The sequence below is a fragment of the Hyaena hyaena genome, unplaced genomic scaffold, assembly GCF_003009895.1.
Source record: "Hyaena hyaena isolate Hyena2069 unplaced genomic scaffold, ASM300989v1 scaffold_783, whole genome shotgun sequence".
In the NCBI taxonomy this organism is placed as follows: Eukaryota; Metazoa; Chordata; class Mammalia; order Carnivora; family Hyaenidae; genus Hyaena; species Hyaena hyaena.
The window spans coordinates 592,397-609,759 of NW_024081416.1; the positions used below are offsets into that span (position 1 = coordinate 592,397).

Consider the following 17,363-nt stretch of genomic DNA (forward strand, 5'->3'; position numbering starts at 1 on the left):
TCAAAAATACATAAACATTTAAAATTTTTTAAAAAATGGGGGTGCCTGGGTGGCTTAGTCGGTTAAGCGTCCAACTTTCACTTAGGTCATGATCTCGCGGTTCGTGGGTTCGAGCCCCGCGTCGGGCTCTGTGCTGACTGCCAGCTCAGAGCCTGGAGCCTGTTTCAGTCTGTGACTCCCTCTCTCTCTGACCCTCCCCTGCTCACGCTGTCTCTCTCTCTCTCTCTCTTCTAGAAACAAAACAAAACAAAACATTAAAAATTAAAAAAAAATAAACATAGCATCAAATCAGAAAAATAAGTAAAAAATAAATGAAATTTCTCAATTAAACAGAAGTTTTGTTTTTTGTTTTTTTTTTTTTTAATTAAACAGAAGTTTTTGGGGCACCTCAGTCAGCTGAGAATCCGATGCTCAGGTCATGATCCTAGAGTCATGGGATTGAGCCCCATGTTGGGCTCTGTGCTGAGTCTGGAGCCTGCTTAAGAGTCTCTCTTTCTCCCTCTTCCTCCCTCCCATTCATGTTCTTTCTCTAAAATAAGTAGATAAATAAAAAGTAAAAAAATAAAATAAAATAAAAAGTTTGCATGCCAAAATAAAAAGACCACAAACCAAGAGAGTCTACAGGCCACCCCTTTGTGATCTCTGTCATGGAAAGTCCTATAAAACCATGTTAAAGAGTTTAAACTTCACCTTAAAATCAATGGGATGCCACCAAAGGAATTTTAACAGTAAAGACATAATTTCTGTAGTTTTTAGAATACAATTCCAGCTCAGGGTGATTTCTGAGGTAGGAATACCCCTTAATAACTGCTATGACAGGGGTGCCTAGGTGGCTCTGTCGGTTAAGTGTCTGACTCTGTCTCAGGTCACGATCTCATGATTTGTGAGATCGAGCCCCATGTCAGGCTCTCTGCTGTCAGCAAAGAGCCCACTTTAAATCCTCTGATCCCCCCTCTCTCCGCCCCTCCCCCACTTGCACACAAGTGCAAACGTGCTCTCTCTCAAAAATTAAAACATTTTTTAAAAAGTTAAAAAAAATAACTAGGGTGCCTGGGTGGCTGAGTCGGTTGAGCTCAGAGGCTGGAGCTTGCTTCGGATTCTGTGTCTCCCTCTCTCTCTGCCCTTCCCCTTCTCATATTTTCTCTTTCTCAAAAATAAATAAAACATTAAAAACAATAAAAATCAGGGGCGCCTGGGTGGCTCAGAAGTGAAGCATTCTACTTGATTTCAGGTCATGATCTCACAGTTCGTGGACCTGAGCCCCATGTCATGAGCTCATTATGTCAAGCTCCACACTGGGTGCAGAGATTGCAAAAGGAAGGAAGAAAGAAGGAAAGAAGGAAAAAAACTGCGATGAATGTCTAGGTGAAAAACACCATGGGAATAGTAAGAAAAGGGCTGGGAGACATTCACAAGAGCTGACATTCAACAGTGTACTGAATGCAGCAGGTGAGGGGGAAGGAAGAGTCAAGGGCCACTCTTGGGATTTTGTCTTAAATAACCAGATGAAAGGATCTGTGGAGAAAAAGTAGGTTTGGGAGATGAAGATAAATTTGGCAGGCTGTTAAAAATGAGAAACTTAAAAATCAGAAATCTGGCATTATATCATATAAAGATTAACCAAAAGAAAAAATGTACAAAGAAATTCAGTTACGGCTTTCACAAGAATAAAAAATGGAAATAATGCAAAAAGTTCAATGTTGGCGGCATGGTCAAATAAATTGACATATTAATTCTTTGGATTTTCAGAATAGACTCTATGTAGGCCTGACACACAAGGAAATATGCACATGAATATATACTTTTTAAATTTTAAGTAAGCTTCATGCCCAGTGTGGAGCCCAGTGTAGGGCTTAAACTCAAGACCTGATCTGAGATCATAACTTAGATGCTTAACCGAATGAGCCAGTCAGGCACTCCTAAATAATTTTTTAAAGGAATCTCAAATGGTATATATATATGTATATATATATATATATATATACATACAATGACCAGAAATACAGACATGAGAAATAACACAAACTGCAACAAGAAATCTGTACAGGAATAAGTTACCAAGTATATGGTTTATTGGCTTTTCATTTTTATTGAAAGATAAAGATGGAATACGCCATGTATCTGCTTGTAAATCAACAAGTCAGCCAAGCCTCATCAGTATTCTCAGGATTTAAAAATTATCCTTTAAATTCCCACCTGGTGTGGGTGCCTGGCTGGCTCAGTCGGTTAAGCATATGACTCTTGATTTCAGCTCAAGTCATGATCTCACAGTTCATGAGTTCGAGTCCCACATCAGGCTCTGCGCTGACAGTATGAAATCTGCTTAGGATTCTCTTTCTCCCTCTCTCTGCACCTTTCCTGGTCACTCACTCGCTCTCTCTCTCTCTCCCTCTTAAAAAGTAAATAAACTAATAAAAAATTTTAAATAAATAAAAATACATAAGTTCCTACCTGGTAAATGATGGAAGTCAGGGATGCATTTATCACCACGACACCACTTTTCAGGGCTTTTACTACATGGTAAGACCCATTTGCTGTAGTGAGCTGCTCTTCAAAGTACTCTTCTAGGAACTGGCACATAATCCTAAGATTCTGAAAATTAGCCCAATAGCAACACAAAATGGGAGACATTTTTTTCACTAAAGCCAGCTTAATCCCAAAGCATTAGAAAAAGGTGTGGATACGCAGTCTAGGGATAAATAAAAACAGTATCTTTGCTCTCATCATGGAAATTCTAAATTTGAAAGATGGAATTTTAAAATGATACTAGTTTTATAATAGCAAATGATCAAAAATAGAAAGAGTCAAACCTTATGTAAATTTGGGTTTAATTTTTGCCATTCTATATGTTGACAGTTTTCAGGGAAAAAAACAAAAAGGCACTAAAATGTGGGTGCAGCACTGCCATCTGCAGCGCCACGGATGCCCACCCTGCTGGGGGCGACCAGCTCAAGGGAGTCGGTGCATGAGACCCTCTCCACCTCTTCTCTATAATTCTCACTGAAATATATATTTTACTTCTGGTTTAGCATTTCTCAAGGACAGAACTATTCAATAACAATCATAAAGTACTAACTTTAAAAGTAAAATAAGGAAGCAAAAGGAAAAACCCTTCCTAGCCAGAAAGACGGCCCACTCAAGAAGTCATCCATACAAGGGGCTAGAAAAATACAAAAAAGACACTCACGTCTGAAATATAGACCTTTGTACTGCTTTTATCAAACACTTCTACTGTAATGGCATACACTTGTCCCACCTCTAGACTCCACCGGTCTCCAGGTTGAACTGTGAGATCTATATACAAATCAAGAAACAAAAATATCAGAAACGGCCAACATTTTTCTATAATGAATTAAAAAATGCAAACTTATAAAAACACATTCAATGTCCAAAACTTGCTAATAGATGGTTTCCAAGGTTGACCTTTTGGTTCCATCAAGTTGTGTAATAATAATAACAATTGTGTAAAGATCCAGGCTTCACACAGTTCAACTCAGATATAAAGAAGCACTCTCACTTCTATCTGTATACAAAACAAACCACAATTTTGCTCATTCCTAATGCATCAGGCAAGATTTCAGCTTCTTTAAGTCACGTTAGATTGATGCAACCTAAGGACATTAGTATTCTTTTTTCTTTGTATATAAAGTCTCTTTTCCTAACCCAATATTGTATCACATGGATCTTCATATTTTTTCACAATCTGTTTCAAGACGCTTCACTCTTGCAGACAGCACATAACCTTAACAGTGCAAGAAAACATGTCAAATGAAGGTTAAATTTGAAGGTTAAAGAGTGACTCTAGGGGCGCCTGGGTGGCTCAGTTCGTTGTGCATCCAACTTGATTTTGGCTCAGGTCATGGTCCCAGAGTTATGGGACTGAGCCCTGCATAGAGCTCCATGCTGAGCGTGGAACCTGCTTGAGATTCCCTCTCTCTTCCTCTGCTCCTCCCACATATGCTCGTGCTCTCACTCTCAAATCTAGTTTCTAATACACTCTTTCTAGTGAAATAGTTTAAGCTATTCATTTTTCTTAAGATTATTATCTAAAAATACCTAAAAATCCAGGCTCTACAACATATATGGTGCAATTTGGGAGTCCAGACACGGATCTCATATGGACATCTTAATTTCTGCTTAAGGAAATCATATGAGCCAGAGTTGGGTGAAAAGAGAAATGTGAGCTACCAAAGAAAAAAATAAACACACAAACAGAAACAAACGAAAATCCTATCTTTTATTATCTGTTGGGAAGCAAAAACTTAAATGTGTACACTTCTGAGAAAAGTCTGAGGGATGAAGTTATCACAGGAATCAAGTATTCTTGAATTTCAAATAAAAAAAAAATTTTTTAATGTTTTATTTATTCCTGAGAGAGAGAGAGAGAGAGAGCATGAACAGGGGAGGGTCAGAGAGAGAGAGACGGAGACACAGAATCTGAAGCAGCTCCAGGCTCTGAGCTAGTTGTCAGCACAGAGCCCGACGCGTGGCTCGAGAACCGTGAGATAATGACCTGAGCCGAAGTCAGACGCTTAACTGACTGAGCCACCCAAGCGCCCCTGAATTTCAAATTTAAAGAAAATAGAATCATAGAAAAAAGATAGTGGTCCATGCTTTTAATATTCATTTAGCTGCCATGGTGCTTGGGTGGCTCAGTTGGTTGAGCATCTGACGACTGATTTCAGCTCAGGTCATGATCTCATTGTTTGTGGGTTTAAGCCCCACATTGGGCTCTGGGCTGACAGCAAAGTCTCCTTGGGACTCTCTCTCTCTCTGCTCCTCCCCTGCTCGTGCTCGCCTTTCTCTCAAAAGTAATATTTAAAAAATTGAAAAAGTGAAAATTCCTCTCAACTCCATTTAACAAATTTTTTTTAATATTTTTTTTTATTTATTTCTAGGAGAGAGAGAGAGAGAGAGACAGCGCGAGCAGGGGAGGGTCAGAGAGAGAGGGAGTCACAGACTCTGAAACAGGCTCCAGGCTCTGAGCTGGCAGTCAGCACAGAGCCCGACGCGGGGCTCGAACCCACGAACCGCGAGATCATGACCTAAGCGAAAGTCGGACACTTAACCGACTAAGCCACCCAGGCGCCCCCCATTTAACAAATATTAATTAAGCATCTACTGCAGAAAATACCATACCATTTTGCTCAATTACTCATGTGGAAATAGGAAAGAACAAATTAAATAAAATTCACACAAATTTCTTCAAGGTATTTTCCCCTTGTCTCCTAATTATACTTTAACAGAGGTGGCAAATAAGGACTGAAATCAACAGATCCCAAGTTCCAACCATTCTTTTCTCTATCTACCCTTTGTTAGAAATTATGGCAATAATAATTTACAGTTCTTTGTTAAAAATAAAACCTATACAAAGTAACTATAATTTTACCAAATTACTTTATCAAGGAACACCTCTAGCATGCTCAGGGAAACAGAGATTAGCAGTTAAAACTTGAAAAGGATACTTTTATGGACAAAGACAAGGTTAGTTTGGCCCAGTTGGACGGCAGTCACTGTGGCTGTTTTCTCATCCAATAAAGCTACTTTCCCAGAAAGAGACCCATTATATGCAACTCTGGGATCTTGCAACTCCAGTGTATAGTGTTCTAGGGGGAATTCCGCCTCTGTAAGACACGGAAGATATATAAATATAACAAGAGCAGCCATTGTAAGAGACAACAGTAAACTGCTGGATTAGAAGAGGAAAATCAGGAAGCAGGATTAAATAAGAGTATGATCTGTTTCTAATTTCCTTCTCACTACGATTAATTTTGACATTTGGCCATTTGGGGGAAGAATATTGTATGAGTTAATTGTTGATGCAGCTTGCATTCTTAAAAACCAGTGAACTGAAAGTAGCAGGGAAGATCCCCACTAAGTAAGGAAAGGACTAACGTTAATGGATCCAAGGCACACTTTATAAACTGAATGGGACTTCTGGGATCAACAGAGTGTTGAGTCAATGAACTGCGCTTCTCAAGAAACAACTTTTGCAGGGCACCTGGGGGGCTCAGTCGGTTAAACATCCGACTTCAGCTCAGGTCAGGTCAGGATCTCACACTGTGAGTTTGAGCCCTGCGTCGGGCTCTGTGCTGACAGTTCAGAGCCTGGAACCTCCTTCAGATTCTGTGTCTCCCTGTCTCTCTGCCCCTCCCCCATTCATGCTGTCTCTCTCCCTCTCAAAAATAAACTAAAATTTATTAAAAATAAATTTTAAAAAAACTTTTGCAAAAATCATTGAAGTCCCTTCTGGTAAAGTTTCCTCACCTGCCCTATAAAAACTAGTAACAGGGGCATCTGGGTATCTCAGTAGGTTAAGCATCTGATTTCAGCTCAGGTCATGATCTCACAGTTTGTGAGTTCAAGCCCCACAGTGGGCTCTGTGCTGACAGACAGTTCAGAGTCGGCTTGGGATTCTCTCTCTCCCTCTCTCTCTGTTCCTCCCCTACTTGTGCTCTCATTCTCAAAATAAATACATAAACTTAAAAACAAAAAACAAAAACAAAAGCTAGTAACAGAATTCTGAAGCCTATAGGCACTGACGCTAAGCATTAGCCTGTTCAAGATATGGGGACCATCTCTGTCCAATATTATCTCAGGTAGAGCACTTAAGGAATACTTTATCACAAAATCTACAAACACAAAGTACTACATAAGGTGGGGCTGCTTTTCTCACTGTCAAGAGGAAGAATTAGGAAATGTTGAGTCTTAGGAAAAGATAAATCACCTTACCTGTCATTCTCCCCTGCACCATTTTTACAACTCGGTATTTAATATATGCTCCTACTAACAGATAAATATCATGGGATGGTATAAGAAATATATTCTCCAAAACTAGCAGACGTATCAATGCTGCTGCCACTTTCTAAAAGAGGAAGGAAAAAAAAAACAGGTTCCATGGGGAAAATCCTGAAGGTCATCTTCCCTGTTAAAAATGTATTTCTTACAATTTTCTTTTTAAAATATCTTATAGAGGGGCACCTGGGTGGCTCAGTTGGTTGAGCATCTGACTTTGGCTCAGGTCATGATTTCACGGCTCATGGGTCTGAGCCCCACATCAGGCTCTGTGCTGACACCTCAGAGCCTGGCACCTGCTTCAGATTCTGTGTCTCCCTCTCTCTCTGCCTCTCCTCTGCTTGTGGTCTCTCTCTCTCTCAAAAATAAATAAATAAACATTTTTTATTTTTATTTATTTTTTTAATAGTTTTTTTTAATGTTTTATTTATTTCTAGGAGAGAGAGAGAGAGACAGCGTGAGCAGGGGAGGGTCAGAGAGAGACGGAGTCACAGACCGAAACAGTCTCCAGGCTCTGAGCTGGCAGTCAGCACAGAGCCTGACGCAGGGCTCGAACCCACGAACCCCAAGATCATGACCTAAGCGAAAGTCGGACGCTTAACCGATTAAGCCACCCAGGCGCCCCAATAAACATTTTTAAAAAATATCTTACAGAAATTTAAAAATGCTTTTCTGGGGTGCTTGGGTGGCTCAGTTGGTTAAGTGCCTGACTCTTGATTTCAGGTCAGGTCACAATCTCATGGTTTGTGAGTTTGAGTCCTATATTGGGCTCTGTGCTGACAGTGCAGAGCCTGCTTGGGATTCTGTCACCTTCTCTCTCTCTCTGCTCCTCCCCCACTCACACTCTCTCTCAAAATAAATACATAAACTTAAAAGACAATTAAAAAAGACTCAGACACCCAACTGACTGAGTCACCCAGGCACCTCTCAAATGACTTTTCAATTAAATGACCAACTATTGACCCAAATCATATTAGATTAGAGGGCTTCCACTATAGACAAATATAAGAAACAATTATTTTTGGAGGGGCGTCTGGGTGGCTCAGATAGTTAAGCATCCTATGTTTGATTTCCACTCCAGTCATGATCTCATGGGTTCGTGGGACTGAGCCCCGCATCAGGCTCTGCACTGACAGTGTGAATGGAGCCTGCTTGGGATTCTCTCTATATATACACCTCTCCAGCTTGTGCTCTCTCTTTCTCTCTCTTTCAAAAATAAACATTAAAAAAAAAAAAAAAAAAGAAGAAACAATAATATTCCATGGGCAAGATTCTTCAATCTAAGTTTATGGCACAAACTTTTTACCTTATAGAATGGTTCATAAATCCGAACTTTTACAACAGCAGCACCAGTTCTGATCCCAGACACCAAAATCATATCTCCTTGTTTCTCTTCTTTTTCCATCTTGGCTATATACACTGGGGGAGAATATTCTGCTTCAGAGTATTTCAGAATCCTTAAGAGATAAAATAAAGTTTGTTTCTAGTGTAATCAAATAATGAGTCATCTTCCAAAAGGCCCTAAGAGACTTTGAACAGTCTCTTCAAAGTCTATACAGTGTAAAAAAGTTTTAAATTTTGTTTTCCACAGGGTTAGCGAGAACAAAAGTATTTAATGTGCCTCTGGCAAAAAACTATTGTGGGACTAAAACTTGGGACTAAGAGCTATTTCTTAGCACTAAAGACAAAATTTCATACTCTCATCCATTCACTCACTGTACTTCAGCTTGTGCAGATAGTACACACAACAGAACTGCCAGAAGATACACCTGGTTCGAACAACTATATACCCTGAGCTCACGAATTCCTCTGCAGTGGTTCAAATTAAACAATGATAAAAGTACCTATGCCCACACCATACGTCATTCTATCAAAGACATTTCCCCCTGGCAAATTTATCTGTTCCAAAAAAGTCCAGACGATGGGATTATCAAAGCCTGTATGAGTGGCTGCTGCTCAGTGTGCCACCCAAAAGCAAATGTCTCCTTTATTTATTTATTTATTTAAATATTTTATTTATTTGTTTTGTTTTTTTTTATATTTTTACTTATTTCTAGGAGAGAGAGAGAGAGAGAGAGAGACAGCATGAGCAGGGGAGGGTCAGAGAGAGAGGGAGATACAGACTCTGAAACAAGCTCCATGCTCTGAGCTGGCTGTCAGCACAGAGCCCGACACGAGGCTCGAACCCACGAACCGTGAGGTCATGACCTGAGCCAAAGTCGGATGCTCAACTGACTGAGCCACCCAGGCGCCCCACAAATGTCTCCTTTAAAGTCAGGGGTGCCTGGGTGGCTTAGTTGGTTAAGCGTCCGACTCTCGCTTAGGTCATGATCTCGCGGTTCGTGGTTTCGAGCCCCGCATCGGGCTCTGTGCTGACTGCCAGCTCAGAGCCTGGAGCCTATTTCAGTCTGTGACTCCCTCTCTCTCTGACCCTTCCCTGCTCACACTGTCTCTCTCTCTCTCCTAGAAATAAATAAAACATTAAAAAATAAATAAATAAATAAATAAATAAAGTCAGATGGTTTAAGTTTGGTTTCAATGTTACCTAATTTTGCTAGACAATTCTTCTCTTGCTGATTCTTTATCCTGGGCAACGCTCCACACAAACATCATCCCTGCCAAACTACTAAAAGTATTTCCTGTAAAGCAAGCCAAAAGCAGACAAGAAGAATCACATATTCAAAAAATATTAAGGTATCTTTAACAAGAAAGAAAAATCTAACGTTTTAGGCCTCTTTCATTAACAAATAGAAGCACAATCATTAATGAATTAAAACACATATCCCAGGAAGATCCCTACACAAACAAAAGTGCTGTTGCTACACAAACCTTCTGTTTGTAGAAAGGACTCCAGCTGATTGACTTCTGGCTACAAAATTATGCCACTCTTTGTGTTGCTTTCTACATAAAGGCCACCTTATAGTCTACGTCACAGTTGACAGGCATCCCCAAACCCCGGTCCCTCCAATGAAAAGTTTTATAAAAACTACATTCCATGGGGCGCCTGGGTGGCTTAGTCGGTTAAGCGTCCGACTTTCACTTAGGTCATGATCTCGCGGTTCGTGGGTTCGAGCCCCGCGTCGGGCTCTGTGCTGACTGCCAGCTCAGAGCCTGGAGCCTGTTTCAGTCTGTGACTCCCTCTCTCTCTGACACTCACCTGCTCACGCTGTCTCTCTCTCTCTCCTAGATATAAATAAAACATTTAAAAAAAAAAAAACTACATTCCAGAATATTTATAAAAAAATTACGCTTACAAAAAGCATGGCAATAGGGGCGCCAGGGTGGCTCAGTCAGTTAAGCATCTGACCCTTGATTTCGGCTCAGATTATGATCTCGCAGTCCTGGGATCAAGCCCTGTGCTGAGAGCACAGAGCCCTCTTGGGATTCTCTCTCTCCTTCTCTTTCTGCCCCTCCCCACTCATGCTCTCTCTTCCTCAAAATAAATAAAACAATTTTTAAAAAGTGTAGCAATAAATTTAAATGTTTTAAATACTATATTATACATTAGTATAATACACTAAAAGCAATATAAAATCAGTTTCAAGAAGGATAAAATTATAAGACTTTTTCACAAGTTTACACATAATCCCCCTGGCCTATAGAAAGTAGACTAATCAAAACAGAGCTATTAATAAATTCCAAAAATAAAATATATTCTTAATGGCTGATCTAGGCACCACCAGCTCAGTGGCAGAATCTGGATTTTTTTGTTTGTTTGTTTTTAATGTTTTATTTTCCTTGAGAGAGACAGCGAGCAGGGGAGGGTCAGAGAGAGAGAGGGAGATACGGAATCTGAAGCAGCTCCAGGCTCTGAGCTGTCAGCACAGAGCCCGATGTGGGGCTCGAACCCACGAACCATGAGATCATGACCTGAGCTGAAGTTGGACGCTTAACCAACTGAGCCACCCAGGTACCCCAAGAATCTGGATTGTTAAAAAACTTCTGAAGTAACCAATAATTAAATAAGCAGAAAAATTTTATGAAAATATGTAGTGAATATATTGAACCACACTCACGTGCATAATCTTCATATAAAAAATAAATACGATTTCTAACCTCTAATATCTCAAGTTGCTTTTTTCCAAGTACCAAACACAAGGAAGTATTACTTCATTTTAGGTAATTTTCTTGAATCCTCTGAAGTCCTTTACCTTCAGCATCCAATGCCCTCACCATCAGTTCCAGCGGTGAATCATCTACATAGAGCTCCCGGGTTCGAGATATAATTTCAATGCTGTGAATCACATCAACCTTAACATCGCAGCGCAGTTCATGGTCAGTCACTATGATGAACCCAAAAACTGAGAATTTAATTCAGTAGGTCATGAATCTATTAAATGTCTCAAACATTCAATGACTTATTCTATATTATAAAGAAGAGAGGCTATAACAGTTGCTTTCAACCTGTGGAAGAAAAGAACACAATGACAAAACGCCACAGTTTATAAGAGACAATAGACCAACAGTGGTTCTCAGACACTGATCTACAATGATGTTTCCATTCAGCCATGGAAAAATTAGAAAAGAAAGAATTTTAACATCGTGAGTAATGAAATTACATGTAATCACTTTAAAGGAATATACTTGGGGCGCCTGGGTGGCTTAGTCGGTTAAGCGTCCGACTTTCGCTTAGGTCATGATCTCGCGGTTCGTGGGTTCGAGCCCCGTGTTGGGCTCTGTGCTGACTGCCAGCTCAGAGCCTGGAGCCTGGATCAGTCTGTGACTCCCTCTCTCTCTGACCCTCCCCTGCTCACACTGTCTCTCTCTCTCTCTCTCTCCTAGAAATAAATAAAACATGAAAATAAATAAATAAATAAATAAATAAATAAAATAAACTGTTAAAAAAATAAAAAATAAAAAAAATAAAGGAATATACTTTAGGGGCACTTGGCTGACCCAGTCATTGGAGTGTGTGATTCTTGATCTTGGGGTTGTGAGTTTGAGCCCCATGTTGGGTAAAAGAAATTACTTAAAAATAAAATCTTAAATATAAAATAAAAGAATATACTTTATTATTATATTATCTCTGAGCTTTGAAGTTTTAAATTTTTAATGAAATCATGGTAGATTTTTAAAATATATTTATTTAGGAAAGTAAAAGGATGACCATATGTCCTGCCAATAAATTTCTCTATTTCTAATTTTTTTTTCTGGACTATGAGGTTAAAAAGCCGGGAAACAATGTATTAGACCCAACCACAGTTCCAGTCAACATAGCCATAACGAAATTCAGAAACACAAACAGAAATAGTAAAGAATGAATTGCGGAGGTAATAAAAATTATTTTGTACTATCTTTTTTTTTTTTTTAATGTTTTATTTATTTCTAGGAGAGAGAGACAGCGTCTCTTCATCTACAAGAAACAAAAGCAAAGTAACTACCACTGCAATACCCAAAATTACTAGTGGACATCAAGGGTAAACTCTGTCCATAGTTGTGGATCTGCTTTTACAGAATTTTTATATTAAAGGAAAATGTTAACTTAGATAAATACAGGCAAGTACCCTTCAAAAAAGGCCTAGGAGTATCAAAATATGCTACTTCAGGCAAAGCCAGCCCTCCTTCCATAATAAATACAAAAAATGATTTATTCATGCTGGGACTACTTTATATTTACACTGGAATTCAATAAATAAGTAAACATACTGTAGATACTGAGTGGCAGGTTTCTCACCAGCACAAAAAGAAATTATGTGGTGGTACAGGGTTAGAACCAAAGATATCAGTACCTCATGTTTGTATTAATATATATGCAGATAAGTGGAAACAGAAACAAACACAGATATATGTACACACATGGGTTAGTGTATATACATATACTTCCTGGCACAGTCCACTGAGAGGGCTTAGAAGCCATGACATTACAGTAGCAACCAGCACACTAGCAGCCAGATCTTGGTTTCTATCTACAATTCTCTAACAAAAAGAACCAGGACTCCCTCAGGAAATGGCTGGTCAGGGAAAATACAAGATGAGCTTGGCTCACCTTATGGTGCTAAAAAGTAAGGAAGTACTAAAACTAATTATTTAATTAAGATCGGGCAAGCCCAAAGGACACTGGAGTCAATCTGAAATAGTTCCCAATGGCCAAAGCTAGAAAAACAAGTAACAAAATAAATTATGATAATATCGGATTATAAACCAAAAATAAATATCCATGAGTTGATACTTATATAAATAATGAATGAATATATGAGAACTTGTTTGTAAGATATAGGTTATTTTTCTTACAGAAGAATGCTATTAAAGTGTGGAAAGGATGAGGGAAATAGAAAATCACCATCAGGGGCACCTGGGTAGCTCAGTTGGTTAAGCATCTGACTTTGGCTCAGGTCATGATCTCACAGTTCCTGAGAGTTCCTGCATCAAGCTCCAAGCTGACATCGCAGGGCCTGCTTAGGATTCTCTCTCTGCTCTTCTCCCACTTATGCACTTTCACAGTCTCTCAAAATAAATAAGTAAACTTTAAAGTTCAGTCGGTTAAGTGTCCAACTTTGGCTTCGGTCATGATCTCAGAGGTTGTGAGTTCAAGCCCCATATCTCTCTCTCTCTAAAATTAAACGTTAAAAATTAAATAAATAAAATTAATGTATGAAACTTTAAAGATGAACAAGATGTACTGAAGTGTCCCTCAAGTATTTATTAGTTACTGTAGTGGTTTTAATAACAAATTCTTTGACACTCCTCCCTCCAGGAGGTGAAGCTTAATTTCTCTTCTTTTGACTGTGGACAAAACTTAGTGATGATTTTTAATGAAAGCATACAGAAAGTTACTTATTGGAACTTTACAGTGGAGAACTCTGATAGACACTACCTTTAATCAAGTGATCAAGCTTAATATCACTAGTGATAAATCATGTTGATATCATGTACCCCCTGACATAATGCATTGGGAAGGGCTCTTTGCTTCTGTTGTTTTCCTTCTAAAAATCCATAAACCAGTCTAATCATGAAAAAATATCAGAGAGATCCAAACTGAAAGACATTCTACAAAATACTTGACCAACACTCTTTAAAAAGTGCCAAGGTCATGAACGTTAAAGACTGAGAAACTATCACAGGTCACAGGAGACGAAGGAAACACAACAACTTAGTTTAGTAATGTGGTGTCTTGAATTAAATCCTGGAGCAGAAAAAGGACATTAAAGAGAACATTAAAGAAAACTGGGTGAAGAGCACACAGGAATTCTTTGTATGATCTTTGCATGGCTTCTATGAATCTAAAATTATTTTAGGGGGGCACCCTAGGTGGTTCAGTCAGTTGAATGTACAACTCTTGATTTCGGCTCATGATCTCATGGTCTGTGGAACTGAGCTCCACAGCTGGGCTCTGCCCTGAGTGTGGAGCCTGCTTGGAATTTGCTCTCCCTCTCTCCCTGTCCCTCTCCCACTCCCACTCTCTGTCTTTTTTTTTTTTTTTAAATGTTTTATTTATTTCTAGGAGAGAGAGAGAGACAGCGTGAGCAGGGGAGGGTCAGAGAGAGAGGGAGTCACAGACTCTGAAACAGGCTCCAGGCTCCGAGCTGGCAGTCAGCACAGAGCCCGACGCGGGGCTCGAACCCACGAACCGCGAGATCATGACCCAAGCGAAAGTCGGACGCTCAACCGACTAAGCCACCCAGGCGCCCCTCTGTCTCTCTCTTAAAAACCAAACTAAAATTATTTTAAAAATGTACTTGATTGATCTCTTACTTAATATTTAATTCCAAGGACGTTCCAAGGACGGCAAAGGAAGGAAGGTGACCTTAGGTAATCCACACTAGATAATTAAGCACTGCATAATCTAGCACTAATTAAATGGGAAATTAAATACTTTTCTTCTGTGAAGAAATACATAGGGAAACGGTAGGACAGAAGCAGCTGTGACCTTACATAAAAAATATGAAAGGCCTTATGCGCACAATGACTACCCATCTGACTGCTTTAACAGGAGAAAGCTTTTCAATACCTGGCCACTGACAATAAAGAAAAAAAAGTTACCTTTTACCTTGTATGGTTTGTAGGTAAATTTAGAGTACTTGGGAGAAATATCATACCTTCAACTTACCTTTTTTAAATATAAAAAGAAATGAATAACTTTATTAGATAATCTAATGAATATTCTTATCTATATGCCCATATTACTTCAGGTCCACACAGGAGTAAGGTAATGAAAAAAGAAAAATGAATGAGATAAAGAGGAGGAGAATTGACCCAGGGAGATGAAAGAGGAAGAATCTAAAAGAATGAAGCCAGTATTGCAAGAACCGAAGGGATGCAGAGCCAGGAACAAAAAAGAGGGAGTTGGGGCACCTGGGGAACTCAGGTCCTGATCCCACAGTTCATTAGTTCAAGCCCTACATCATGCTCTGTGCTGACAGCATGGAATCAGCCTAGGATTCTCTCTCTCTGCTCCTCCTGTGTTCGTTCTCTATCTTCCTCTCCCTCTCTCAAAATAATCATTAAAAAAAAAAAAAAAAAAAAGAGGGAGTGGAAATGGTAAACATTTCCTGCCTTGACTCTCATACCTAGCCTAGCTTCCAAATTAACTCCTCTTGATTATACAATTATAACCCACTGCAGCAACTAATCAACCAGTAATTTGATTAGTTTACAGGATACCAACATGCTGAGCATAGCACAAAAAGTACTGATCACCCTATATTATCTCCCCACACCAAAATCATTGTTATCGGAATGCTTTCTTTATACTCCAAGTAAGCTAAAATCATGCCTTCATCTTTAAACTCCTCTACCTGTCCTTTACCTAAGGTTAAAAATCTAGATTTCCCACTACAAAAAAGCCATATTCATATATTCAGACTGCCTCTGAAGGATACAGAAAAGTGGCTGCCTCTTGGACAAAATACATTAGAGGCTTTTCACTATATAACCTTGTGTATTCTTCGAAGGTTTTACCAAAAGGAGGTAGCACCTAGTCCAAACAGAGCAAAAATGAAAAGAAATCTAGCACTCTTACCTAATAAAACATGCCCACCTCGTCTCTCACCTCTATCCATCATCTCTGTCCTAGCCACTAATTTGCTTAATACAGCTTCAACAAAAATATAAAATTCTAAGCACCCAAACAGGAGTGAACAATTTCTCTTAGGCATATACTTTTCTTTCACAATGTCCTCTCCTTCTTCTGCCTCCCCCATTCAGAGTGCTCTTTTCCACTCACAGGAGAATGTACCTGGTAGCACACAGAGAATCGCATTTATCATTGAGTGTTTCATCATATATGTACACAATTGTACTAACAGCAAATCTGGGAAAAGTGATATAAAAGATACTTAACTTCGGAATATTTACAAGTCAGATGAAATTAAGCTTGAGAGCCAGATTTGACATTCTTCCTAGCAATTGTGTAAATGATTCTTTTGATATCAGAACAATTTCACATAGTTAAGAGTAATAACATTAAAACTTGCCTATTGAGGGACACCTGGGTGGCTTCAGTTGGTTAAGTGTCTGACTTCAGCTCAGGTCATGATCTAGTTCGTGAGTTCAAGCCCCACACTGGGCTCTGCATTGGTGGTGCAGAGCCTGCTTGCTATTCTCTCTCTCCTTCTCTCTCTGCCCCTTCCTCACTTGTGCGTGCTCTCTCTCTCTCAAAATGAACAAATAAGCTTAAAAGAAATTGCTTATAAAGGGGCGCCTGGGTGGCTTAGTCGGTTAAGCGTCCGACTTTCGCTTAGGTCATGATCTCGCGGTTTGTGGGTTCGAGCCCTGCGTCGGGATCTGTGCGGACTGCCAGCTCAGAGCCTGGAGCCTGTTTCTGAGTCTATGTCTCCCTCTCTCTCTGACCCTCCCCTGCTCATGCTGTCTCTCTCTCTCTCTCTCTCCTAGAAATAAATAAAAATATTAAAAAAAAAAAAAAAAAAAAGAAATTGCTTATGTGACCAAAACAATTCTTTTCTGACCTTGGTATTCTTCTCTATCCATTGTAGTTGCCTTGCATGACATGTTCCTCAAGGATCTTCATCTTTGAGACTCCTCATACCATAGTTCACTGATTCTAAGACACTTATTTTTTGATATTCTAACATCTCTGAAATTGAGACTTCTGATAACTGATGACATCTTACAACTGCTGTCAGCCAGGCAGTAGTCATGACATAGTTGCCATTGATTTCCTATGTGAAAACATTGAAAGTCTTCATCAAAACTTGTAGAATGGGTATTAGTAGGAAGAAAATCTGGTACCAATAGCGGCACACTCTTTAAGCCCCTGGGAGTCAAATGGTTAAGGAGATGGGGTAAGAAAGGTGGTAACTCAGACGTACTGGAGACAAAAAAAAAAAAAAAAAAGTCAGTTCCATATAATGGCAAAGCTAACTTAAGAGGCCAATATTATATAGCTTTTAGGTGTTGTGGGTTTTTTTAAAGTTTTATTTATTTAAGTAATCTCTACCCTCAACGTGGGCTTGAACTCACAACCACAAGATCAAGAGTCACATGCTCTTGGGGCACCTGGCTTGCCCAGTTGGTGGAGCACGAGACTCTTGATCTCAGGGTTATGAGTTCTAGTCTCATGTTGGGTGTAGAGATTAAAAATCTTAAAAAAAAAAAAAAAAAAAAAAAAA

The 17,363-nt window shown here is 39.3% G+C and overlaps 1 protein-coding gene across 1 annotated transcript in view; it reads right to left on the reverse strand.

Moving 5' to 3' along the window:
- Positions 1 to 17,363, reverse strand: part of NUP210L (nucleoporin 210 like) — an 89,365-nt gene that overhangs the window by 66,751 nt on the left and 5,251 nt on the right. The window contains exons 4-11 of the mRNA XM_039218962.1: positions 10,947 to 11,078; positions 9,341 to 9,434; positions 8,102 to 8,252; positions 6,733 to 6,865; positions 5,466 to 5,624; positions 4,057 to 4,125; positions 3,188 to 3,294; positions 2,452 to 2,592 (exon numbers count right to left, since the gene is read on the reverse strand). Of these exons, the coding sequence (XP_039074893.1) occupies positions 2,452 to 2,592; positions 3,188 to 3,294; positions 4,057 to 4,125; positions 5,466 to 5,624; positions 6,733 to 6,865; positions 8,102 to 8,252; positions 9,341 to 9,434; positions 10,947 to 11,078 (986 nt within the window). The remainder of the gene's footprint in view (positions 1 to 2,451; positions 2,593 to 3,187; positions 3,295 to 4,056; positions 4,126 to 5,465; positions 5,625 to 6,732; positions 6,866 to 8,101; positions 8,253 to 9,340; positions 9,435 to 10,946; positions 11,079 to 17,363) is intronic.